The sequence below is a fragment of the Jaculus jaculus genome, chromosome 6 (genome assembly GCF_020740685.1).
Source record: "Jaculus jaculus isolate mJacJac1 chromosome 6, mJacJac1.mat.Y.cur, whole genome shotgun sequence".
NCBI classification, from domain to species: Eukaryota; Metazoa; Chordata; class Mammalia; order Rodentia; family Dipodidae; genus Jaculus; species Jaculus jaculus.
Genome location: NC_059107.1, coordinates 90,230,974 through 90,258,518, shown reverse-complemented (window position 1 = coordinate 90,258,518; position 27,545 = coordinate 90,230,974). Strand labels below are relative to the sequence as shown.

At 39.8% G+C, this 27,545-nt stretch overlaps 1 protein-coding gene and 1 non-coding gene across 5 annotated transcripts in view; one reads left to right on the top strand and one right to left on the bottom strand.

The window, feature by feature from the left end:
- The window catches only part of Senp1 (SUMO specific peptidase 1), a 90,171-nt gene extending 64,117 nt beyond the window's left edge, over positions 1-26,054 (top strand). For all 4 annotated transcript variants that reach the window (XM_045152727.1, XM_045152728.1, XM_045152729.1 and 1 more), the window contains 8 exons: positions 440-524; positions 727-876; positions 1,663-1,794; positions 15,180-15,383; positions 17,436-17,515; positions 19,723-19,807; positions 20,464-20,559; positions 22,705-26,054. In XM_045152727.1, coding sequence (XP_045008662.1) covers positions 440-524; positions 727-876; positions 1,663-1,794; positions 15,180-15,383; positions 17,436-17,515; positions 19,723-19,807; positions 20,464-20,559; positions 22,705-22,767 — 895 coding nt within the window. In that variant the 3' untranslated portion in view covers positions 22,768-26,054. The remainder of the gene's footprint in view (positions 1-439; positions 525-726; positions 877-1,662; positions 1,795-15,179; positions 15,384-17,435; positions 17,516-19,722; positions 19,808-20,463; positions 20,560-22,704) is intronic.
- On the bottom strand, positions 8,591-8,694 carry LOC123461887. Its single transcript, XR_006637942.1, has one exon. It is a non-coding gene; the product is annotated as a U6 spliceosomal RNA (small nuclear RNA).
- Positions 26,055-27,545: the final 1,491 nt, after the last annotated feature.

The window sequence follows — 27,545 nt, the reverse complement described above, 5'->3', positions numbered from 1 at the left end:
TACAAATGATCACAAAGCTCAGATGTTCACATTAAGCATTGAACTAATTATTAATTATATTAATCATTTCAGTAAACATGGCAGGATAATTTATACACAACCCTATGTTGTTTTACTGTGTGTCTTTTTATTTTAGTATTTATTTATTATTTGAGAGGGAATGAGAAGGTGCTCCAGGGCCTCTAGCCACTGCAAATGAACTACAGATACATATGCCATCTTGTGCATCTGGCTTTACATGTGTATTGGGGAACCAAACTTGGGTCCTTAGGCTTTGCAGGCAAGTGCCTTAACTGCTGAGCCATCTCTCTAGCCCTGACTACGTGTCTTAAAATGTAAATGTAGTGAGACATAAGTTAATTAAGGCTTTTTGACATCTTGTAGGGACATGTGTGTTTGCTAAGCTGGTGATCTGTATTTGTGTCACGTCATTTTCTAGAACTAGTGTTTATGATTCTCGAGCACGAGAAAGATTGCGACAGATCGAAGAACAGAAAGCATTGGCATTACAGCTCCAAAACCAGGTAAAAACTACATTGGTATAAATAGCACAACCCTTTGGAAAAAATACCTGGATTTGGATCATTGGTTTTATAATTGTAAGATTGTACAGTAGCATAGCAATATGGTAAGTGACATATTTTCATGATCCATTTAGACAGAACTACTCAGTTTACTAAGACAGACAGTAGATTTCTGTCTCACACTCTGAAGTTGTGTTTCCAGAGATTACAGGAACCCTCAGTGCTCGAGTCAGTAGAACTGCATCTTCGTGTGCCTCTAGAAAAGGAGATTCCTGTCACAGTTGTTCAAGAAGCAGAAAAAAAAGGTCATAAATTAACTGCTAGTGAAGATGAATTTCCTGAAATTACAGAGGTAAAGTGCATGCTAAAAATTTCCATAGTAGCAGTATGTTTAGAAAGAATTCTTTGGGCAATTTCAAACATCAAGCAGTCAAATACTTGGTATTTAATGTTACTGTATAGTTATACTTTTACATTTATTACTTAATTTTTATTTGTTTTGTTTTTCAAGGTATGGTGTCTATCCCAGGTTGACCTGGAATTCCCAATGTAGTCCTAGGCTGGCCTCAAACAGCAATCCTCCTACCTCTGCTTCCTAAATGCTGGGATTAGGTGTAATATCACACACTCAGAAGGCAGAGATAGGAAACAAAACAAAACAAAAACCCAAAATGCTGGTATTAAAGACATGCACCACTATGCCCAGCTAAAGAGCACCTGTAAGATATTACCTTTACTCTATTAGTGCTTTTGTGCAAACTTCTATTTCTCAGAAGGTCATTTGAACCAGATACAGGAAACACTAGGAGGCATTTTCATAGGCTTGGGAAATTTGATAGCAAAAGGTTATTTTTGACTTCAGGAATTAACATGAAATGAGTTGATAGCAAAAGGTTATTTTAGACATAAAAGATTAACATGAAATGAGCATCTTGATGTTGTGCTCTGATGTAGGAAGGAGGAATAGATGGGATGAAAGGAAGTGATCACCAAGATTGCTGGGAAGGAACAGAAACCAAATGCTAGATAGAAGTGAACCAATTTACAATAAATTGATAATAAATATAGTCTAGGGACTGATGAGAATCTCATTTGTCAAAAGCCATGTGTGTATGATCTCTGACACTTTGTTTCCTAGGAAATGGAGAAAGAAATAAAGAATGTATTTCGTAATGGGAACCAAGATGAAATTCTCAGTGAAGCATTTCGCTTGACTATTACACGCAAAGATATGCAAACTCTTAACCATCTAAATTGGCTCAATGATGAGGTAATCTTGTGTTTATTTTTATATGCAATAGTAAATAAATATTAAGTACAAACTAACTGAAGGCATTCATTGTTTCTCAAAATGTAGCTCTCAAGTAACGCACATCAGAATCATCTCTACAGGCTTCTTTATTGTCTTAAGTATGATGAATGTGATATAGATACACTTTTATTTTTCTTTTTTTGGTTTTTTGAAGTAGGGTCTCACTCTAGCCCAGGCTGACCTGGAATTCACTATGTAGTCTTAGGTTATCCTTGAACTCACAGCGATCCTCCTACCTCTGTCTCTCAAGTGCAGGATTATAATGTTGTGTCCACTATGCCCAGCCAGACTTACTTAAAAAGAATTTTTTTTGTTTGTTTGTTTATTTATCTGTGAGACAGACTGAGAAAGAGGCAGACAGAGCAAGGGTGACACTGGCTTTTTTGTTGTTTTGATTTTTTTGTTTTTTTTTCATAGATACACATGTTTAACCAACATCTCAGATGCTTTTATGTACGTGAAAGATTGATGATCTCTAAGTTTATCTTTCTTTATTGACAACTTCCATAATTGTAAACAATATCCTATGGTAATTCCCTCCCTCCCCCAACTTTCCCCTTTGAAACTCCACTCTAGATCATATTATCTCCTCCCCCTCTCAATCAGTTTCTCTTTTATTTTGATGTCACAATCTGTTCCTCCTATTATGATGGTATTGTATAGGTAGTGTCAGATACTCTGAGGTCATGGATATCCAGGCCATTTGTGTCTGGAAGAGCACATTGTAAGGAGTTCTACCCTTCCTTTGACTCATACCTTCTTTCCGCCTCCTCTTCTGCAATGGACCCTGAGCCATGGAAGGTGTGATTGAGGTATTTCAGTGCTGAGCACTCCTCTGTCACTTCTTAGCATCATGATGCCTTCTGAATCATCCCAAGGTCACTGCCATCTGAAAAGAGAAGCTTCTCTAATCAAAAGTGAGAGTAGCATTAATATATGGGTATGAACATTGAGAAAAATGCTTCCTGGGCAGTTTGGTGAGCATAGTATATACATTTAGCCAGACAGCAGCAGATGTTACACCCCTAGGACTCATGACTTACCCGTGTTGTGGGTTTTCAGTATCAGGGATATATTCTCTCCCATGGAGCAGGCCTCCAGTCAAATTAGAAGGCAGTTGGTTTCCCCCATAACAGGTGGGCCACTATTGTACCTGTTGGCTCATTTGGCCTGGCTGGCCAAATATAAGGCTTGCTGTGTCCACTGTTGAGTATCTTCACTGGTGATTTCTCTTTCTCCCATTGAACTGTATGCAGTGTAGCTTTGCTTTTTTTTTTTTTTTAATTAATTTTTTTTTTTCATAGCTTTGTCAGCTAGTCTACATGGAGGAGGTTTTCAGCTCAGTTCCAACAGGATTTCTCAGTGGCCTTACAGCCCAAGTATGTGGAGTCTTCAGCAGTAGGGTCTTACCATCTATTCCTGGTGCAAAACCAAGGGCCTTGGCAATGGCCTATTGTGTTTTGGGGGCGTCAGGGACCTCCCTGGCCAACAACTCACTGGAAGGTATCCCATCCCTGGCACTGAAATTTTTCTAGCAACTATCTATGGCTCCTGAGTGTTCCATTGTCCAAAAAAGTAGGTTTCCATATGATTTATTTATATCCTCTTAGATTTTGATTAGCCCTCCTTCCACCTTTTCTTTACTCAATCTCTTCCCCTGATCTCAACTGGGGAATGGAACCTGGGGCCTTTGGCTTTGCAGGCAAATGCCTTAATAGCTAAGCCATCTTTCCAGTCCCTAATTAATTTATTTTTCATGTATTTAATTTATTTATTTATTTGAGAGAGAGAGAGAGAGAGAGAGGCAGATAGAAAGAAAGAATGGGCATACCAGGGCCTCCAGCCACTGCAAACGAACTCATACGCCTGTGCCCCCTTGTGCATCTTATTTATGTGGGTCCTGGGAAATCAAACCAGGATTCTTAGGCTTCGCAGGCAAATGCCTTAACTGCTAAGCCATTTCCTCAGCCCCCAAAAAGCACCGTTCTTATCTTGTTCCTGATGCTAGTTGAAAAGCTTCCAGTTTTTCTCCATTTAGCATTATATTTGATGTAGGCTTGTCATAAATAGCCTTCATTATGTTGAGATATGTTCCTTCTGTTCCCAACTCTGCAGGACTTTTATCATGAAGGAATGTTGGATTTTGTTGAATGCTTTTTTTTATGTAATATATTACATTTATCGATTTGCGTATGTTGAACCATCCCTGCATCTCTGGGATAAAACCTATTTGGTAAAGGTGAATAATCTTTCTGATATATTCTTGTATTCTGTTTGACAATATTTTGTTGAGAATTTTTTTTTTTCAAGGTAGAGTCTCACTGTAGCTCAGGCTGACCTGAAATTCACTCTGTAGTCTCAGGGTGGCCTCCTACCTCTGCCTCCTGAGTACTGGGATTAAAGGCGTGCACCACCACACCCAGCACTTGTTGAGAATTTTTCATCTATGTTCATGAGGGAGATTGGTCTGTAATTTTCTTTTTGTGTTCTATCTTTTCCTGGTTTTGGTATCAGGATGATGCTGGCTTCGTAGGAGTTTGGTAGGATTCCTTCTTTTTGTATTTTATGGAAAAAACTTAAGAAGCAATGGCATTAGTTCTTCTCTGAAGGTCTGGTAAAATTCACCAGTGAATCCAATTGAGCCTGGAACTTTTTTAGTTGGGAGATTTTTGATAACTGTTTAGATCTCCATACTTGTTATAGGTCACTCATTAAGTGATTAATCTCATCTTGATTTAATTTAGGTAGGTCATATAAATCAAGGAAATCATCCATTTCTTTCAGATTATCAAATTTAGTGGAATATGTTTTTATAATATGTCCCTATGATTTTTTGAATTTCTCTGCTATCTGTTGTGATGTTGCCTTTTTCATCTCTCATTTTATTAATTTTTGTGTCTTCTCTTTCTTTTGGTCAGATTTGCTAAGGGTTTATCAATCTTGTTTATCCTTTCCAAGAACCAACTCTTTGTTTCATTGAACTTTGGATTTTTTTTTTTTTTTTTTTTTTGGTTTCTATTTCATTAATTTCTGCCCTAGTCTTTATTATTTCTTCCCATCTACTGATTTTCAGTTTGCCTTGTTCTTCTTTCTCCAAGACTTTCAGGTGACGGTAATGCTTGATATTACTTGAAATCTAATACAGGCACTTAAATGCCTTCTGTGTCCCAAAGGTTTTGATATGTTGTTTTCTCATTGTCATTTGATTCTACGAATTTTTTGATTTCCTTCTTGATTTCTTCATTGACCCATTCATCATTTAGTAGTGTACTGTTTACTTTCCGTGATTGTGTGTTTGCTCTATAGCTTTTCTTTTCTTTTTTTTTGGTTTTGGTTTTGGTTATTTGAGGTAGGGTCTCACACTAGTCCTGGCTGACCTGGAATTCACTATGTAGTCTCAGGGTGGCCTTGAACTCACAGTGATCCTCCTACCTCTGCCTCCTAAGTGCTGGGATTAAAGGCGTGCACCACCACACCCGGCTCTATAGCTTTTCTTGCTATTGATTTATAGTTTGATTCCATTGTGGTCAGATAGAAGGCAAGGAATTATTTCAGTTTTCCTGTATTTGTTAAGATTTGCTTTGTGCCCTAATATATGATCTATTTTAGAGAATGTTCTATGTGCTGCTGGAAAGAACTGTGTATCGTGCAGCATTTGGATGAAATGTCCTGCAGATATCAGTTAGGTCCATTTGTTCTGTGACCTCATTTAATCCAGATGCCTCTGTTTATTTTGTCATGGAATAACCTGTCAATTAATGAGAGTGAGATGTGGAAGTCACCCACTACAGCTGTGTTTGGTGTTATCTGTGACGCTAGTTCTAACCCCATGTTAAGAGCATATATGTTTAGGATTGTAATGTTCTCCTGTTGGAGTGTGCCTTTAATCAATATAAAATGACCTTCCTTATCTTTCTGAACTAACCTTGTCAGATACTAGGATAGCAACCCTTGCTTGTTTTCTAGGCCCATTTGCTTGAAACACCATTTTGTAACCTTTCACCCTAAGATAGTGTCCATCCTTTGTAGAAAGGTGAGTTTCTTAGAGGCAACAAATTGAAGGATCCTGCTTTTTAACCCAGTCTGCAAAGCTATGTATTTTGGTTGGGGCATTGAGGCCGTTGATATGAAGAGTTATTATTATTGAAAGGTGTGTATTTATTTTTACCATTTTTCTTGTTTTGTGGCTCTTCTGGTTTTACCTTTGCTTTCTTGTATTAATTAGTATATGAGTATGGTTTGTTTTTTCCAGGTTCCTTTTATGTGTGCTTTTCTTTCTCTTCAGCATGGAGGATCCTTTCAGGTATTTTCTGTAGAGCTGGTTTTGTCTTCAAATATTCCTTTAGCCTGCTTTTGTTGTGGAATGTCCTTATTTCTCCATCTATCTGAATGGATTGCTTTGTAGGATAAAGTAACCTTGGTTGACAGTTGTTATCTTTCAGACCTTGGAATACATCACTCCAAGCCCTTCTGGCTTTTAAAGTTTCTGTTGAGTAATCTGCTGCGATCTTGATGGGCTTGCCTTTGTATGTGACTTGATTTTTCTACCTAACTAATTTCAGCATATATTTTATTTGGTTTGTATGCTTGGTAGTTTAATTATAATATGGCGAGGAGAGGTCCTTTCCAGCTTTTATCTGTTTGGTGTTCTAAAGGATTCCTGTATCTGCATTGGCATGTCTTTCCCATTTGCGGGGAAGGTCTTGCTCTAGCCCAAGCTGACCTGGAATTCAATATGTAGTGTCAGGTTGACCTCAGACTCACAATGATCCTCCTACCTCTGCCTCCTGAGTGCTGGGATTAAAGGTGTGCACCACCATGCCCAGCTCCAGATACATCCTTTCTTAGGCTTATAAGGGGCAGGTCTTCTGGATATAATGCTGGAAGATTTTTTAGACATCCAGTGTAATAAGCGCTAGATATCCATATCCTGTTACTACATGCTGAAAACTATTTAAACAGTAATATTGGGACATCTGTTGTGCATTGATCTCATGTTAGACACTATTCTACCTGTTTATGTACTATAATCATATAAGTTATAATACCCTTGGAAGTAGATACAGAACTTTTATCATTTCCATTCTACACACAGAGTGTAAAAAGATTAAGAAATTTACAAGATAATATAGCTAGTAAGTAAAGCCAAGATTCAACCCAAGCATAAGGGCTTATTTACAATATTATACTGCTTCAGAGTCTTATAAATGGATCTGTCATAAGATCAGGTGTATGGAACTTAGCAACCATATATTATGCCCAAGATACTGGTTTCCTTTGGAACCAGCTGGACTAGCCCTATTGTCTCAGTCATGGATTATTTTTACAAGATAACAGTTTCAGTTCACCACTCCCTGAGTAGTATTCTCTGATTAAATGGTGAAGAATCCATGGTTTGATAATGTGTCTGTGGGAAAGTTCTACTGCTTCTTTTGGCTTGTTAGATATTGGAACAATGGGTTAAATAATGGGGAGGGAGCTCATCACATCAAAGAGGAAATAAAAGTCAAGAGCAATCAGAAGTATCCTCTGCTATGTTGCTTTTGATCTGTGGTCATTTTGTGTTCTTTGCCTGCCACTGTGTGAGAAAAAAGTCAGGTGTTCTAAAGGGACTGCACATAGCATGTTTGTTGTAAATGATGCATCTCCTTCTAGGGGGCAGCAGTGAGTAGGGTTAGAGCTGAGTTCTTGGTTTTACTGGGGCAGTTACCTCAGAGATCCCTTACAGAGGCAGCATTCATCAGGGCATTTTCCATCCCCTGGGCCCATGCGAGGCTGGACTAAGTGAAGCAAATGGAAATCCGTAACTTACAGTAGATGAAGAGAAGGAAAGAGTCTTTCTTGTCCACTTTATTCCTACCACATCTACCTGTGACTTTTCTTTCGAGTTCACAGTGTTAACCTTGGAAACAAGTGTCAATTCATATGTCCTTGATGAGAAGGGGGACTAGTTTAAGAAGCACCATTTTTTAATATCATAAGCAACTCTTTTTTAAATTTTATTTATTTATTTGAGAGAGAGAGAGATTGGGCTCGCCAGAGCCAATGCAAACTCCAGATGGATGCACCACCTTGTACATCTGGTTTACATGGGTCCTGGGGAATCAAATTTAAGTCTTTTGGCTTTCCAGGCAAGTGTTTTAACTACTAAGCTATCTCTCCAGCCCAAGGAGCACCATTTTTAAAAATTGAGATGATGTCTCAGTCTAGCCCAGGCTGACTTGGAAATGACTATGTAGTCCATGCTGCCTCTAAACTCTCAGCAGTCCTACCTTAGCCTCCCACACGCTGGAGCTATATATGTGAGCCACCTGGCTTAGAAGCGCTATTGTTTTTTGGTTTTACTTTTTTTTTTTTTAAGGTAGGGTCTCACTGTAGCCCTAGTCTGACTTGGAATTCACTCTATAGACTAAGCTGCCTCGAACTCATGGTGATCCTCCTACCTCAGCTTCCTGAGCCACTGATACTAAAAGCGTAAGCCACCATACCTAGCCAGAAGTACCATGTTTAAACTAATATACTGTATAGTCTGAGAAGCAAAAATTCTGATGAAGCATTAGATATACTTTAATTTCAGTTTTGATTTTAAAAGTATGTGTTTCTTTTTTCTCTCAACTGAGAATACTTAGTCTTTGGCAAGTTGTTTCTTTTTAATTCCTCCTTTGGCGAATACTTTTGTTTAAAAGGATTTATCTTCTTTTTGTATATCCTATCAGTCTCATAGGATATATTCTGTACAAAACAAGGTGACTTATAACATACAGAATTCCTGTATATGGGATATATCATCCTTGCACAGGAGCCATGCTGATCTCTATATCATCCCAATTTTAGTATATGTGCTGCCAAAGTGAACACCCTATATTTGGGATATGTACTCTGTAGTTTTGCCTGCTTGCTGCTTTCTTGTGAGTGCATCACCAGAAAAGGGCTAGCAAAGCCATTGCCGAGGAGCTACCCTCAAGTCATCTGCTGAATACTGATATGTACGTTTGTGAAAAGAACCTACTAGAAGCTGCTAGGGAAAGAATGGCCAAAAAGAAGGAATCAGAATAATCTCAGGGCTTACACAGGTTTCAAGAGTTATTCATCCTCCAACTAGTTAGAGTGGAAAAACTGTGAGTCAGAGGCTATCTGAGTAGAATCTTTTGAAGAAAATTGCCATAGGAACAGGGTCAAAGCTAATCTGGACTCACTTAACAAAACTTAAAGTAATATCCAAGGGACTGGAGAGATGGCTTAGCCTGCAAAGCCAAAGGACCCAGGTTCGATTCTCCAGGATCCACGTAAGCCAGATACACAAGGTGGGCATGAATCTGGAGTTCATTTGCAGTGGCCGGAGGACCTGGCACATCCATTTTCTCTCTCTCTAATAAATAAATAAATAACATTATTTAAAAGCTTAAAAACTAATCCAGGTTTCTTAACCACATCACCTTTAAAAAGCCAAACAGGTTTTAAAGGTATACAGCAAATACCAGAAACGGCAAAACCCAACATGAAATTTACAATGTTTAGTAGCTAGCTAATCAAAAATTACTGGGTAGGGCTGGAGACATAGATCAGTGGTTAAAGGCTTGCAAAGCTTAACAACCCAGGTTCAATTCCCCAGTAACCACTTAAAGCCAGATGCTTAAAGCACTGCATGCATCTGGAGTTTGTTTGCAGTGAAGTGGCAGGAAGCTCTGGCATGCCCATTCTCTCTCTCTCCTCTCTTAAATAAATAAACTGGGTAGAGAGCTGGAGGATGGCTCAGAAGTTAAAGATGCCTGCTTATAAAAATACGAGACGGGCTGGAGAGATGGCTTAGCGGTTAAGTGCTTGCCTGTAAAGCCTAAGGACCCCGGTTCGAGGCTCGGTCCCCAGGTCCCACGTTAGCCAGATGCACAAGGGGGCGCACGCGTCTGGAGTTCGTTTGCAGAGGCTGGAAGCCCTGGCGTGCCCATTCTCTCTCTTCCTCTATCTGTCTTTCTCTCTGTGTCTGTCGCTCTCAAATAAATAAATAAAAATTTTTTAAAAAAAATACTAGACAGTATATAATTATTGCACGTTAATTTAAAAACTAAATATAAGTATATAAAGAGGAAGTAAACAAAGCTATAACGAGGGAGAAAACCAACCACTAGAAACAATGAGGCTGAGGAGATTGCTCAGGGGATAAAGTAGTTGTCTTGCAAGCATGAAGTCCTATGTTCTATTCCTAGAGCTCATGTAAAATGTTGGGCATGGTGGTTGTGCTTGCTTTCCAAGCACTGAGGAAGTGGAGACAAGTGAACCCTGGGGACTTGCTGGTTAGCCATTGTAGCCTAATTGATGAGCTCTAGGCTATTGAGGAATCCGGGCTGAAAAAACAAAGGAAGCAAAGGAAGGAGGGAAAAGGGAAGGAAAGTCAAAAAGGAAGAGAAGGAGGGAGGGAAAAGAGAAAAAGGAAGAAAGAGATGGGGGAGGGAGAAAGAAAGAACACAGAAAGAAATTAGTAGTTGTTATACATTGGTCATTTTTTCTAGGGAAAAGTTAAATCTGAGTGATGCTCACTAGGAGAAAAACAGCATAAAATAGTAGACAAAACTAGTACTGGCAATTGTTTGTTTTTAAGAGGTAGGGTCTCACGACTCACCCTAGCTCAGGCTGACCTGGAATTCACTATGTAGTCTCAGGGTGGCCTCAAACTCACAACAATCCTCCTATCTCTGCTTCCCAAGTGCTGGGATTAAAGCATGTACCACCATGCCCGGCTTAGGTTTTCTTTTAAAAGAAAAATTATTTATTTGAGAGAGAGAGACAGATAAAGAGAATGGGCATGCCAGGGCCTCTAGCCACAGCAAACGAGCTCCAGATGCATGTGCCACCTTGTGCATCTGGCTTTACATGGACACTGGGGAATCAACCCCAGGTCTTTAGGCTTTGCAGGCAAGCATCTTAGCTGCTGAGCCATCTCTCCAGTCCAGGAATAGGTTTTCTATAGGGAATAAAAAATATCTTGCATCAGAAGGAAATAAACTATGTAAAATGAGATGTTAGTTAAGTGAATATGCTGAATCTGTCATATGCTTTATATTCTTATGACTGAAGTAAAATGAACAATGAAATTCTGGTGTTTCTAACATGACTCAGTGTGAATACTCCTACTTTGGTATAATTTATGTCATAGAGCTGCTTTTGATAAACCAGAGACTTCTGGAGGATCATGTAGAAAATAGAAATTTTTCTGTATAAATACCTCCATACAAGTAAGTGTTGACTGCCTGTCTTTTTTTGTTTTAACTTTAGCAATAATTCATCTGGATGTGGTAGCTCATGCTTATAATCATAATGAGTTTAAGGCTAGCCTAGGCTACAGAGTGAGCCCCAGGTCAGCCTAGGCTAGAGTGAAACCCTACCTCAAAACAGACCAACTTCAGCAGTAATTCTAATAATTTGATCTTGAAAATTTGCATGTGTGTGGGGGAAACTATGTCCAATGAGGAAAGCTGTCTTATTTCTATAATTTTGGGCCAGATCTTGAGTGAGTGACCTTCTGAACCATAATAGTCAAATGCTGCCATTTGGCCTTGGTGTCTGTTTGAGAGTGCTGCCATGCTCAGGACTTTCTCAACATTATTTTCCTAAGCTAAATTATAGGGTACAATGTAAACATGAAAGGGTTAAAGATTAAGACTTTGCTAAGGACTATTTTATTTCTGTATGCCCAAGAAATCAAGGTTCTCTGGTATACTGGACAAAGTGGGGGGGGGGGATTGAATTCACAGTTTGAAAACATTGTCAGCTTTTCCTTTAAAGAGAAACATTTTTACCATCTTTAGCCTGGCAGCTCTTCACATAAAATCAAAAAGCAACAAAGACACTATAAACAACACCCACACCCAAACAGGAGTGTGTAGACAAGCAGACGCTCATGACCAGCACTGTGAAGACAGCAGAAAGGCAGCTCCATAGGCACCAGCAGCCACAGAGGCAGCTGGCATATGTGTGCTCCAGAAAGGATGACACGTGAACTAACAAACATTGGCAGTAGTACAGTGACAAAGCAGACTGCAAGACACAGGACCAATCTGCTTGTAGATCCCATTGCAAAGAGGAATCTAAGATCTACTGGAGCTAAGAGCATTGGGTACAGTAAAAGGGTTTTTGTCAGTGAGGGGAGGAGAGGGACCTTTCTCTTCAGATAATAGAAGCAAGTCTTCTGACCATCATTGCTCTTTCATCTTGAACACTGTGATCTCTTCTCTCATTTCTTTTTCCTTTGTCCTCAGCCTTCCTCTGTGGGGTGACATACAATATTCTTTTCGTAGCTTTTTTTGAGTGTGATTATGTCTTGATTGAACTCTGACAGTTTTCCTCATTTGAACAGAGTAGTAGCTAAAGACACAAAAAGAAAGACTTGGATCTAAACTTTGCCACCATTTTCAGGATACATATCCCCAGCTAATGGGAGGGAGCATTGAGGCCACCAAACTCATATTAGGATGTAGAGAAAATGAAAGAGAGCCCAGCTCATGCCCTCCAGCTAATTAACTAAGAGAAATTTTGTCTGGAGGCAGGCAGGACAAAAGCAATGGGAAAGAGGTTCTCAAAGGAAACAGATACTGTCATATCCAGTCCCTAGTTTTCTGTTCTTATTCACCTGTGTTAGTCTTCAACTTAATATAGTTCATCCTCTCAAGATGAGGGGGGGGACTTGGAATCTTTAAATTCAGTGAATTGTTTTAGTTTGTAGAACTTTTATTCTTCTGAAAAATAAGATTGTCATATGTAAAATGTTTGTATCATCCTATTTTTATCTTCATAGGTAATTATTCCAGTGTTAATAACTCTGACAGGAACCTGAGAGAGGAATATATCTACATGACTTTCATATGCCAGACTGTCTTATCTCTACCTGATTGCTTTTACTTTTCCTTTAGTCCTTATTGCCTGCTAAACTGTGTAATCTGTTAGCCCCTGTGGAAGGTTAGGCTTTCAGTGACTGGCAGGTCATATGTCTATTAACTTCTTACATTTAAAGGGTAAAGGGGTTAGCCTCAAAAAAAATAAATAAGTAAAATAACTAACTTGGTAGGCTAGATAAAATTTCAGAGAAATCTTATTAGTTCTTTTTGGATAATTTTCTCCCACTAGAGAATGTAGTTTGCTTAGAGATTCATGCTGACTGGGCAGATCTTCTTGGATTAGAATCTGAATCCATAGACCTAGATGTATCCTTTAGCAATGTGAAAATGTAGATTTAAAAAATATACCATTCTGGGCTGGAGGGATGGCTTAGTGGTTAAGGCGTTTGCTGGCACAGCCAAAGGACCAGGGTTGATTTCCCAGGACCCACGTTAGCCAGATGCACAAGGGGGTGCACACATCTGGAATTCATTTGCAGTAGCTGGAGGTCCTGGTGTACCCATTCGTTCTCTCTTTCTCCCTCTTTCTCTATCAAATAAATAAATAATAAAATAGTAAAAAAGACATCCTTTATAAATATATATATACCATTCTAATAGTGTCATTTTCATTTTTTTGTTTCATTTCCATTACTTAAAGTAACTGTACACCAGTTAACATTGAGCAGAGGATTAGCACAGCCTGAACCCTCTGTTCCCCCTGGGTTTATTGCACAGTCATCAGAGCTGCAGGCAGAACGGTTTCTTTCTTCTGACCTAGCCTCCTCTCACCTTAGAGCTCTGCCTTATGGTGAGTGCAGTTTCTTTGCAGCTGCCTAGGCATCACATGTATAGGCCCTTTCTCTAGTGTAGATCCTACTCCCGTGTGTTCCTGGCAGTGTTCCCTTCTGCCTCTCCAGTTGGTAGTTGCCTGCTGTTGGGCAGTAGCTCACTGCTTTGGCATCCTGTTGTGTAAATATTTGTCAAAGGACAGGGGCATTTTCCCATTCCTCAAAAAACATTCTGAAAAAATGTGCCTGTTTTCATAGTCATATTTCCAAGCTGTGGCTTAGTTAGCCCATTCATTCCTTAGGTTGACAGACACTGGCCTGGCCTCATGTCCACATAAAGTAAGTATGCAGTAACCTCTGACTCAGTAACTCAAGCTTTAGTACCAGGTAGTTCTGGGCCTAGAGGAACCATAGACATTATAATAACTCTTAGAGAAAAAATCGTTTCATTATCTATCAAACATTTTAATTTCTTTTATTCACACTTGAGTGACTGAGAAAATAGAATAAACAAAGATGGGAAAGCTATGCGTGTAGATTTTGGGAGAGAATTTTATTCATGTTTGTGGCTTTACTTTTATAATTTGTTTTCATATTATATCCATGTCTGCCTCTATAAAGGTGACATTGCTGAGCTACTGTCAGTTTGAGGGTTTGTTTGTTTGTTTTTTCCCCAGTGTGATTGATGGTTACTCCTATCATTTAGGTCTGCTTGAGACCAAAACACTTTGCCATTACAATATGGCTAATGAAGCTGAAAAGTAGTCTTTAAATATAGGACAAAATTTTCTCCTTGTATAAAACCAAGTAACTCTCTTGAAACATTTGAACTTTTTGATGCCAGCAACTCAAGAGGCTGAGGCAGGAATTTTAGGCCAGCCCAGGCTACATAGTGAGTTCCTGGTTAGTCTCTTACAGAGTAAGACTGTGTCAAGAAAGCAGGGAGAAAGAGAAAGGAAAGAGAGAAGGAAGGAGAGAGAGAAGAGAAAAATGAAAGAGAGAGGGAAGGAAGGAAGGGTTGGTTTGTTGAACTGTTCCTAGCTAGACTAGTACTAGCCTCTGAGCTCAGGATCCAGTCGCTCACATAGTCCAGTAGATTAAAGTAAGTAATTGCTAATTTGCCTTAAACTGCTTGCACACCTTCATTTTCTTTTCTATGAAACCTCATCTTTCTCCTTAATCCTCAGTGTTTTACACATCTGGCCAACATCTGCCTATTTGCTCTGTTTTTCTAGCAGTTATACATAATGGTTTGATGGCTGCAAAAAGTGTGATTAATAAAATCTTCATATTAAGAATGAATATTTTGAGCCGGGAATGGTGGTACACACCTTTAATCCCAGCACTTGGGAAGCAGAGATGGGAGGATTGCTGTGAGTTCGAAGACACCCTAAGGCTACATATTGAATTCCAGGTCAGCCTGGGCTAGAGTGAAACCCTACCTTGAAGAACCCACCCCCCCCCCAAAAAAAAAGAAGAAAGAATATTTTGAGCTGGAGAGGTGGCTTTAAGAGTTAAGGCCTTCTCTCTCAAATAAATTGAAAAAGAATGAATATTTTAAATAAATTTTAAATCTATTCAATTGATGAGGAAACAACATGCTGTTCAGTATAGAAGTTGCTTTTCCCTGTATCATATGACTGTTTTGAGTGTCTGTTCTAAGTTAGCTAATTTCTTCCCATAGATTATCAATTTCTACATGAATATGCTAATGGAACGAAGTAAAGAAAAGGGATTGCCAAGTGTGCATGCATTTAATACCTTTTTCTTCACTAAGTTAAAAACGGCTGGCTATCAAGCAGTGAAACGCTGGACAAAGAAAGTGGATGTATTTTCTGTTGACATTCTTCTGGTGCCCATTCATTTGGGTGTGCACTGGTGTCTAGCTGTGAGTCACCTTTATTTAAATCCTTTATTTATGAAGTTGTGTTGTTTGCTTGTTTGTTTTTTGAAGTAGGGTCTCACGCTAGCCTAGAGTGACCTGAAACTCACTCTGTAGCTCATGCTGGCCCTGAACATGTGACGAGCTTCCTAACTAAGCCCCTGAGTGCTACGATTGTAGGCATACACCAGCATACCCCACTCCTTCCTTTACTTTGACAAAATTAAAAAGAAATTTACATAATTATACAACATACAAAGGGTCATGAGTTCTACATGGAGAGAAAGAATAGAATTTTAATAGTGATGGGTTAGCTAAAAATCACATACATCAATAAACTTCCTGCATAGGTGAGTAGGTGATACTTAGACTTGGATGAAAACAGTAGAATATTCTATTATAAAAATATCTAGGGCTAGAGAGATGGCTTAGCGGTTAAGCGCTTGCCTATGAAGCCTAAGGACCCCGGTTCAAGGCTCGGTTCCCCAGGTCCCACGTTAGCCAGATGCACAAGGGGGCACACGTATCTGGAGTTCATTTGCAGAGGCTGGAAGCTCTGGCGCGCCCATTCTCTCTCTCTCCCTCTATCTGTCTTTCTCTCTGTGTCTGTCGCTCTCAAATAAATAAATAAATAAATAATTAAAAAAAAATATATATCTAAACTATAAGACACAGGCAGAAAAGTAACTGTGTGTATGTGCATGTGCATGCACACTCACCAGGGCCTCTTATTGCATAGGAACACCAGGCACTTGTGCCACTGTTTTGCATCAGGTTTTATGTGGCTGGGAAATTGAACCCTGGGCTGGCAGACTTTGCAAGCAAGTATCTTTAGCCATGGAACCATCTTCCCAGCCCTGAAAAGTTCTTTTTTGGTTTTTTGAAGTAGGGTCTTGCTGTAGCCCAGGCTGACCTAGACCTAGACCTAGACCTATGTAGTCTTGAACTCAAGGCGATCCTCCTACTTCTGCCTCCCAAGTACTGGGATTAAAAGCCACTTTATGTTTTTATGACATTGAGAGAATAAAAGCATTAGTTTAATGTGTTCATAAAGTCTATTTTAAACCAGGCGTGGTGGCCCATCCCTTTAATCCCATCACTTGGGAGGCAGAGGTAGAATAGTTGTGAGACCACTCTAAGACTGCATAGTGAATTCCAGGTCAGCCTGGGTTAGAGAACAAGACCCTACCTTGAAAAACCAAAAAAATAGAAAAATCTATCTTATATTCTGTGTTGAATTACATTTAAAAGGTATAAACCAAAAAAGAAAACCTTGGGCTGGAGGGATGGCTTAGTGGTTAAGGACCCAGGCTCGATTCCCCAGGAACCATGTTAGCCAGATGCACAAGGGGATGCACGCATGTGGCTGGAGGCCCTGGCATACCCATTCTCTCTCCCTCTCACTACCCCTTTCTCTTTCCCCCTCTTTCTGTCAAATAAATAGAAATAAAATATTAAATAAAACCTTCAAGGTAAAGAAAAAAATCCAGTGTTGTTTTGCCACTTTTCTTAAGTTGTGGAAATGACTTTAAGATACTCAGCTTGGGCTGGAGAGATGGCGTAGCGGTTAAGCGCTTGCCTGTGAAGCCTAAGGACCCCGGTTCGAGGCTCGGTTCCCCAGGTCCCACGTTAGCCAGATGCACAAGGGGGTGCACGCGTCTGGAGTTCATTTGCAGAGGCTGGAAGCCCTGGCGCGCCCATTCTCTCTCTCTCCCTCTATGTCTTTGTCTCTGTGTCTGTCACTCTCAAATAAATAAATTAAATTAAATAAATATATATATTTAAAGATACTCAGCTTACTTTCTTTGGAGTACATGTTTTTCAGAGAGAAACTGAACCATAAAAAGGATTATAGGCAGTAATCAGTGTATTTCTATGTAAATAATCCCCTTCTTTTTACCTCTGAAGATTAAGTATAAAATATGATGCACAATATCTATCAGGTGCCTCGCAGTTTTATAGGAAGTCTAAGGAAAAGTTCCAAGGTCCAGATTAAGAAAAGCTGATAAACCAATGTTCTTCACGGTTTAAACACAGACTTTTCTTCCTTATCCCCAGGTTGTGGACTTTAGAAAGAAGAATATTACCTATTATGATTCTATGGGTGGAATAAACAATGAAGCCTGTAGGATCCTCTTGTAAGTGGGGGTTGTTGTTGAGCATATGTTCTGTTTTTACAGCTGTTAAACTCAATTGTTTGATGCCTTTGGAAGCATAAATAATAAAATACTCACATTAAGTAAGGATGGATATATTAAATCTAGGTAAAGTTTAATATAATAATAGAAAAAATATGCTTTAGTGTGGCGCAATTACTATTATACTAAAATATAGAGCAAGTAAATAGATAGCATATAGTCAACACATTTAATCTAGCCTCCTAGGGTTTCAGGTGAAAAAACCAAGTCCCGCAGACATGACTTTGATTTGCCAAGTTCTAATTATTGGCTCACCTGGGAACTGGAATGCAAATTTTTAAGTAATTGTATTTATTTTAAACAGAGAGAGAGAGAGAATGGGTATGCCAGGGTTTCTTGCCACTACAAGTGAACTCCAGATGCATGTGCCACTTTGTGTATCTCACTTTACATGGGTACTAGGGAATCGAACCCAGGTCATTGGGCTTTGCAAGCAAGTGCCTTAACTGCTGAGAGCTCTCTCCAGCCCCAAGAATGTACTTGTTTCTCTTTGGAAAACATCTGTCCTTGCTGTACTACTGTTATATGGTCAGGAGGAAGCAGAATTCAGAAAGGTGATCCATTTATTCTAAAAGGAGTGCTTGCTGTGGCTGGGAGAAAGGCTCAGTTAAGAGAGTGATGGTTGCGCAAGCATGAAAACCTGAGTTCAGATCCCCAGCACCCACGTAAATGCATGACAGAGTTGGAAACTCTCCAGTAATCCTAGTACCCAGGAGGCAGAGATGGCAGCCCTGGAACAAGCTGGCTAGTTAGACTAGCTGAGTCAGTAAGCTCTGGGTTCAAATGAGAGTTAATAAATAAGGTGAGGAGCTATTAAGCAAGACACCCAATGTCAATCCCTGGCTCCACACTCATGCACACATATGTACCTGCACACACGTTTCCACACAAAGATACACATGCAAAAAAGAGCCTTTTTTTTTTTTTTTTTTTTTGGTTTTTCGAGGTAGGGTCTCACTCTGGTCCTGGCTGACCTGGAATTAACTCTGTAGTCTCAGGGTGGCCTCGAACTTACGGCGATCCTCCTACCTCTGCCTCCCAAGTGCTGGGATTAAAGGCGTGCGCCACCACGCCCGGCTTTTGGTTTTCTTATTCCAAGTGCATGCACCCCTTTCTCTCTATATATATACATACACACATACATGTATACATACATATATACATACATACATACATACAAAGTCTTACTCTTGAGCCCTGTCCATGGTACATGCATCCCCTTCTTTCTCTTTTCCTCTCTTCCTCTCTCTATTCCCCTTCTCTATCCTGTTACAATAAAATCTTAACACACACACACACACACACACACACCCTGCAAAAAAGAATACTAGTTCCATGTGAAGCTTTCTCTCATTAAAATAATGATTTGGGTTGAATTTTTCCACAGGAGAACCAAAACTACCAATGTTAGTTAAATATATACCTTGATACTACTACAGAAATGTTTATCCACAAGATTGACTTCTCAAATCAAAAATAGTTCCTAGCAGGGCATGGTGGCACACACCTTTAATCCCAGCACTTGCGAGGCAGAGGTAGGAGGATCACCTTGAGTTTAAGGCCACCCTGAGACTACATAGTGAATTCCAGGTCATCCTTGGCTAGAGCAAGACCCTACCTCAGAAAAACAAAAACAACACTGGAGAAATGGCTTAGTGGTTAAGGTGGTTGCCTTTGAAGCCTAAGGACCCATATTCAACTCCCCAGATCCCACACAAGCCAGATGCACAAGGTGATGTATGTGCAAGGTCTCACATGCACACAAGGTGGCAAACATGTCTGGAGATTACAGTGTCTGGAGGCCCTGGCGTGTCCATTCTCTCTCTCTCTCATAAAAAAGCCACTGTGTTGGGCTTGCCTCAAAAAACAAAACAAACAAAAAAAAAACTGTTCCTAAGAAGAGTAGTAGGTTGAAGGAGCAGAGATCATGCGCCTCTTGGGTTGGGCAGAGTGGGTTGGTTGTGGGAGTTGAGAGTCAGGCTCAGCTGTGGAGGATGCTTAGTAGTCCAAGGACTCCCAGCATTCTGTGCTGTGCTGTTCTCCTCAGAAGAGCTGTTGAGACTCTTCCTGAGGATTGCGTGCCCCATTCTTTAGCAAGACAGCTGTCATCATGGCTCCCCACCACTCATCTTATTCTCTCCCTTTAGGCAATACCTAAAGCAAGAAAGTATTGACAAGAAAAGGAAAGAGTTTGACACCAATGGCTGGCAGCTCTTCAGCAAGAAAAGCCAGGTACATTTCATGTAGATATGATATAAATCCTAAGATTAGGTTGTGTGGGGAGGAGATTTTACTGCTTGATTCCTAGCAACTTTCTTAGTGTCTAGACTGACATCAGCTTTGTTTGGATCCTTGAGGCAGGTAAATTAACTTATTTGTAGGAAAACTCATAACATGTTACTTATGTAGCACTAAGTTTTCTTTTTTTTTTTTCATTGTAATTTATTTATTTTAGTTCCTTAATTTTTTTAAATTTTTATTAGCATTTTCCATTATAAAAAAAATTCCCATGTTAATTCCCTCCCCCACCACACACACTTTCTCCTTTGAAATTCCATTCACACTAAGTTTTCTAAATGCCTACTGCTTTGCTAAATTTCACTGTTATGAGAAATATTTGTTAATTATTTGACTCAGTGGAGGGACCAGTTTTTATACTCTTAGGTCATGAATGTCTGATCCCTGCATGATTAATATGAAGTAAACAACTCACAGACAGCACTAAAATGGTACTCCCCCCCCCCCCGCTTGAGCCTCTTTTGTCCTGAGTGGGGGATCAAGGTCATGTGTTCACAATTTAGGAAGACAGTATAAAGTTGATATCTTTTGCTGCGTTTTAATATAGGAAGGAAAGAAGCTTGAAAAATGTTACGTTGTTGGTCTTTTAGGAAATTCCACAGCAGATGAATGGAAGTGACTGTGGGATGTTTGCATGCAAATATGCTGACTGCATTACCAAAGACAGACCAATCAACTTCACACAGGTAAGCTAGGCCTTCAGGAGGGGGTCCTTGGGATCACTCTGTCTCCAAGCAATCCGTAGATGACTTTCTAACTGTTCTCTGGAAACTCTGTCCTGACCTTTAGCATGCTTCAGGCTATGTTTCATAATATTGGGGGTTATTACTGTCTGTGACACTTCACAAAATAAGAAGGGATGGGCCACATCCTGGGTAACCATATGTCACATATGGAAGTAAATGAATCCTGGTTAAAATAGAGCCTTAATCTGTGCCCATCTCCCCAAATCTTTAAGAAACAAAAATGGACCAGAGAAAGCTTTTTTCTGATGCCTTGAATTTAGTTTGCATTCAGGTTTTAGGATATGTCCTAACTTGATCTTCTTGTGTAATTTGTTACGCTATCTCCTCCCTTGCACATGTATTTAATGCAGGTGGTCAGTCTTTTCTCAGTGTATAATTGAACCAAAGTGGATTGAGACGGGAGATTATGGCATATTCTGATAACATAGGTGTCTCCTAGAAATATCTTAGATTTATTATGTGTTTTTTTGAAGTTTTTTTAAAATTTTATTTATTTGAGAGAATGGGTGTGTCAGGGCCTTCAGTCACTGTCAACGAACTTCAGACACATGTGCCACGTTGTGCGTCTGGCTTACATGGGTCCTGGGGAATCGAGCCTTGAACCGGGGTCCTTAGGCTTTACAGGCAAATGCTTTAATTGCTAAGCCATCTCTCCAGCCCCTCATGTATTTTTTAATATTTTATTTTTATTTATTTATTAGAGGAGTAGGACAGAATAGGTATGCCAGGCCCTGTAGCCACTGCAAATGAACACATGTGCCACCATGTGCACCTGATATATAGGGGTTTTGAGTTAAATTTTTTTTTTCAAGGCAGGCTCTAACGCAGGGTGACATGGAATTCATTCTGTAGTCCCAGACTGGCCTCAGACTCAGCAATCCTCATACCTCTGTCTCTTGAGTGCTGGGACTAAAGGTGTGTGTCACCATGCCTGGCTTGATTTTGAGTTAGTTTTTGGTCATTGCACATTCAGAAATATTTTACTCTTGCCAAATTTCTTTGCTGTCTACACATTCAGTTTTACATTCAATTAACCCACAAAGGTCATGACCCACAGTTTTTAAGAATCTGAAGTCTAGGATGAAGAAATGGCTTAGCGGTTAAGTACTTGCATGTGAAGCCTAAGGACCCTGGTTCAAGGCTCAATTCCCTAGAACCCTTGTTAGAAAGATGCACAAAGGGGCACATGTGTCTGGAGTTCGTTTGCAGTGGCTAGAAGCCCTGGTGTACCCATTCTCTCAATCTCTCTCTCTTTCTATCAGTCTACCTCTATCTGCCTCTTTCTCTCTCTGTCACTCTCAACTAAATAAATAAAACAATATTTAAAAAAAAAGAAATGGCTTAGCAGCTAAGGCTTTTGCTTGAGAAGCCCAGGTTTGATTCCTCAGGACCCAAGTAAGCCAGATACGCAAATCTCTGTCCCTCTGCTTGCAAATAAATAAATATTTTTAAAATATTTTATTTTTATTTATTTGACAGAGAAAGAAGGGAGAGAGAGAGAATGGGCATAGCAGGGCCTCCAGCCACTGCAAATGAACTCCAGACGCATGCGCCCCCTTGTGCATCTGACTAATGTGGGTCCTGGGGAATCGAACCTGGGTCCTTTGGCTTTGCAGGCAAATGCCTTAACAGCTAAGCCATCCCTCCAACCCAAATAAATATTTTTTTAAAAAAAGAATCATATTTAAAAAAAACAAACTCTTAAATCTAACTGAGGTGACTCGAAGTTCCCTTAAACTCTTTCCCTGGAAAGTGAGTTTTTTATTTTCTGGCCTTAATCTCATATACTCTTAAAAGTTTAACATAGAAGACTTGTTAGGTACCATTCTCAAAATTCTTGGATTCCTTGGAACATAACCTGGGGGTTTTTGATGTTGTCCACTATAATTCTCAAGAGTATAGCACTAGAAACAGCAGTAGAGAAAATGGTAGGTGGGGGGGGGAGCCTCATAATAAAGAATGACATTTTGAGAGATTAGAAACATCACAGATTCTGTTAGTTTAAAATCTTAAGGAAAGAAGTATGGGGAAGGAATATTGGGCCTATATAAATTAAAGTTAAAGAGTATCTCTATGTCCCTACAGCAACACATGCCATACTTCCGGAAGCGGATGGTCTGGGAAATCCTCCACCGAAAGCTTTTGTGAAGATTGTCTCAGTGAGCAGACAGTGACCCTGTGGGGGACCAGCCTTTTGCTATCTACAGCCAGAGACCTTGGAAACAGCTGCTCCTAACCCTCTGTTCTTGTAAAGCCCTTGATCCTGGACCAGGCCCAGGCGAGATGCATTCACAAGCACATCTGCCTTTCTTTTTGTATCTCAGATACTATTTTTGCAAAGAAACTTTGGTGCTGTGAAGAGGTGAGGGACATCCTTAAGCTGAAGAGAGACTGCTTTTTATTTTTTCAGTTCTGCCATCTTATCAAAGGGCTCCAGCCTCACTAAGTCCCTAACTAGGGGGCTGAGAAAAGCTTGGCAAGAATCATGGTTTCTCATTGATTGGTAGGCCTTATGAAGAAGTAGAAAAGGGCATGGACAAGAGGTAGGGACAAAAACACCAGCATATACATGCACATAGGTTTCAAAGATGCAGAGTCAGGAATGTGACAGAACTGGACTTTAGGGCACAAGCATAAGTCCCCTTCTTCAGGCCCCCTCCTATTTATAGGCCCCTATATGAAACCTAACTGCTTTTCTTCAAGGCTGTTTCATCATTGTAGCATATTCTGAGGCCCAGTACACAAGCCCTGGCAGACCCCCAAAGTCCCAAGCAATCCTTTCCTTTTGAGCAAGGGTGTATGTGTGCTAATAGCGCATGCTATGGGGAAGAGCCCCCTAGAGGGTTCAGTGCAGCAACAAAGCCCCAGTTTTACTGTTGCCCACTTCTGATCTAGAAGAAGGACCTCAGTCTTTAGCGTAAAATTCCAGCATTGAGCAAATGCAGGTCTAGTTGGTCTGTGGCTAGTTAGTTAAATATGCTTCTAACCACAGAGGATTTTATATATACATATATCTTTATATGTGTATATATAGATATTTCACAGGGATATGTTTTTTAAAAAAGACTGAATGTGTTCACCATTTAGCCTGTAGATTTATTTTCATTTTCCAAATTCCTGCACACATAGATACCAACCCCTATGTGTAGGGTGGTTGTAGATTTCCTAACAGAGTATTTTGAGGTCTGGATAAATTTTGGCTTAGGGGTAATGATTATCAAGGGAGACAAGATTTTCATCTGAAAAACGGGTGGAGTTTAGACTGATGGACTTGAGATTTTTAAAACTACTATTCATTTTGTTCTTTCTAGCATCTCTCCCACCTTCTGAGAGCTCCTAAGGTTTAGATAGTGAAGTGATCCAATGCCAGTGTCATTTTGTACTTAAGTTCCAAACTAGGAACATTTTATACATTTTTCTGTATTGTAATAGGTAGTTTTATATAAAATCTTTTTCTCCCCTTGTACCCCATCCTTTCCAGCATTGTGCTTTCTCCTTGGGCTTATTTGAAAATTTTACTCTGTTTTATACCAAGCTTGTTTAGTACATTTTTCTATGTTTTACCACAAGTTGCAATTTGAAAAGAAAACTATTTTTTTTAAATAATTCCATTGTTAACTGAATGTTACTCTCTCCACTCCAGCAACACTTGTCCTACTTTTCCCCTACCTGCCTGCTTTTCAGGGGAAGATAACCTTTTGTGTGTTTATTTCCTCCCTCTTTTGCTTCTTTCCTTTGTTTCTTCCTTTCCTTCTCTTTTTTTCTTTTGACATTTTCTATAGGAAATAAATAGCTTTCTATGTATCAGTTTCTGGAACATTTCACATCCTCTGTTAGAAAGCTATAGCATGCAGACTCACTGTAGGATTCTTGGAATATTGTCTCATTCTTGGTACTTACTATTTTTTTTTAAGTGACAAAAGATGGCAATAAGGTGTCAATTTAGACTATGAAACAAAAGACTTGAGTTTTTCAAGCTCTCTTACTGTTGTCTAGGGCAACATAAGATAGTTCTGTGTATTTATTGTTTGTTCCATTTGATAACATCTGTCTTACCTTCCTTGACGATCCTTTGTATAGACCAAAGCAACAAATATTTATTGCCATGTATTGCAGAAAATGAAACATGCAACAAAAGCACTTTGCAAAATATATAAGAAATTGTTGAGCCTGTCTGAAAGTTGGCCCCCTTTTTCCAATGAAGTTTGAATATATACAAGGTATAAACTAGTGATACTGAGGCCATCCTGTCATCCCAAGTATGGTAGGGGTGAGCCAAACTGTGGCCTGGCATAACTTAATAGGAACAGAGTATGAACTTCATAAAGGGCCATTCTTCTCAGAGACCCAACCAGCAAGACCAGGATGAGGAAACTTCTTAATTGAGGAGTGAACATTGATGATCAAGACTGTAAAGGATGCTTCTATATCCCATGGCCAATGGCATGTTAACAGCATCTTTAACCTTCAAACTAAATAAGCTTATTGTTTTCCTTTTCCTCTGTCTCCCTTTACCCCTGTGTTAGGTGCTCATAACCACCTATCTCCCCTACAAAAGGAATACTTGAAGGATTAGGAGTCCTATGTAGAGTTGGATGTAGTATTTTTCCTTAACTTAGTATCAGTTCACTCTTCTGTATTTGAGGTCTTTCATATTTATGCTATCAACTTCTCTATTCTACCCCCCCCCCCCAATAGGGTCTCACTATAGCCCAGGCTGACTTGAAATTCACTGTGTAATCCAAGAATGGCCTCAAACTCACAAGAGATCCTCCTACCTCTGCCTCCCAAGTGCTGGAATTAAAGACATGCACCACCACACCCAGCTAACTTCTCTTTTCTTTAGCCACTGTGACCATAACAGCATCATGTGCTCAACTGCCCTCAGCAGGGGTAGAAATAGAAAACTTAGAGAAAGTTCTTCACCCACCCCTTCCATAGCCTAGCCATCACCCTCTGGTTTTCCATGGCCCATGATAGGATCTAGTGGGAGAGAGTAAAGAGCACCCGTATTTTTAATGTATGAGCCTCTGGAAGCATGTCTCATTAGAGAGCAGCAGATGACTGACACTTGGGGTTTGTCTTTTTCTTTGCTGCTGCACCTGGATGAGCTAATGCAAGATAGAGTAATGTGCTTTCAAGTTAAAGTTGAAGACCACGGTTAACATTGGCTTGGTTTTAGAATTAAGGCCTCTATCAGAGCTTAACCCTAAATATGATGGGCCTGGTTGCATACTTCTAAGCTGAGGAATAACCATAAGTTACCTGACTTCTTCTGTTTTTTGCCCTACCCTTGGCAGAACCTAAGTACTAGGAAAGTATAAGAGAATGGTACATATGAGCCCAGAGCCTATTCTGGTTGTAATCCCTCATTCAGTGTAATTTTTTTTTTCTACAAATACCTACTGAATACATAAATCCAACTCTGGTTTAAAGCCTTTTCTAGTCATATTGTCTTAAAGTCTCTTATCTTGACCTTTGTAGCCCTTTTAATTAGGGAACAATATCACTTCTTGTCTGCACCATCACCCAACTTTTACGTTGGAAGTGGACCAAGACATGAAACTGCTGAGACCAGGTGAATGATTTGTTTTTTCAAATCCAAAGTTCAGTGGCTCCTTGCCAGTCTGCTGAGGATGCAGTAGGGATGTTCTAAGAAATGTTCACTTAGAACTATAGCATTGTAGAGAAAGGATTGTTCTTGGCAGCCTTAAGCCTCTGGTCCCAGAGAATTCATTTCTCTTATCTCACAGTCTTGCTCTGCACTTAACAGAGACACCTCTCAGCAGTTCAGCATGTTGCCCTTTAAGGATGTCAGGTACTATCCCAAGAGGCTTATCAGACCACCTTTTCTAGCCACTTATCTTCCTTTTAAATAGTTTTTTTTTTCCTCCATCCTTTTTATTGCCAGTAACATTTTACATCCCTTATACATTGAGAAGTCAGATCCCTTTCTTTGTCTTGCCTTTTTAAGGCACTTGTCTTACCTGAAACTCACAGAGAAAATCTCTTAGGCTAGGTGTTCCATAAGCGTGGGTTTCAGCAATGAGCTTAGAGGCCCCGAAGGGTGAAAGAATGATTTGACCAATGTTCTGAGCATCTTATAATCTATAAGCTTATAGTTTGCTTGATTTGAGAGGCCAAGTGAACACCAAGCAATATACCTTATCAAAAAGAAGGCTGACTCAAGCACATGGTTAGAATGGAACTGAGGAATGATGGTGCCTTATCTGCATGTCTATGTGACTCCCTACTTGTTTTGTTTTGTTTTGTTGTTGTTTTTGGGTTTGGGTTTAGGTTTTCAAGATAGGGAGGGTTTCACTCTAGTCCAGGCTGACCTGGAATTCACTCTGTAGTCTCAGGGTGGCCTCAAACTCATGGTGATCCTCTTACCTCTGCCTCCCGAGTGCTGGGATTAAAGGCATGTGCCACCACACCTGGTTCCACCTAGTTTTTTTAAACACTGACTTATTTAAAATAAATGCTATGGAGTTTGCTTCCTTGCTTTGACTGGAAAGTCCCTGGTTAAATGGATTTACTAATATTTGTCTCTCTAAGACTGTCTCTCTGTCTCTGAGAGTGTTTGTTCTGTCTCTGCCTGTGCCTGTCTCCTGATCCAAGCTTGACCAGTGATTGGATCCTAAGTGTGGTCTGGATTTCAGAGTCCACCCCTTTGCAGGAGTCTGAATACTGTTCATTCATTCATTTCATTCCACATACTTGGGAGTGAAGCCTGGAACGCAAATAACATGCAAATCAGTGGTTTCTTTGGTGCTTTTAAAAACCAAACCTGTCTGTGGAGGCTTCCAGAGAGCCCCTCTGAGGCCAAGCACACCAGTCAAGACTCCATCTCACTGTGTTAACTGTACCTTTTATCTTGTTGTCTTTCCTGAGCCCCTTTTTCCTCACAATATCACTTCCATCAA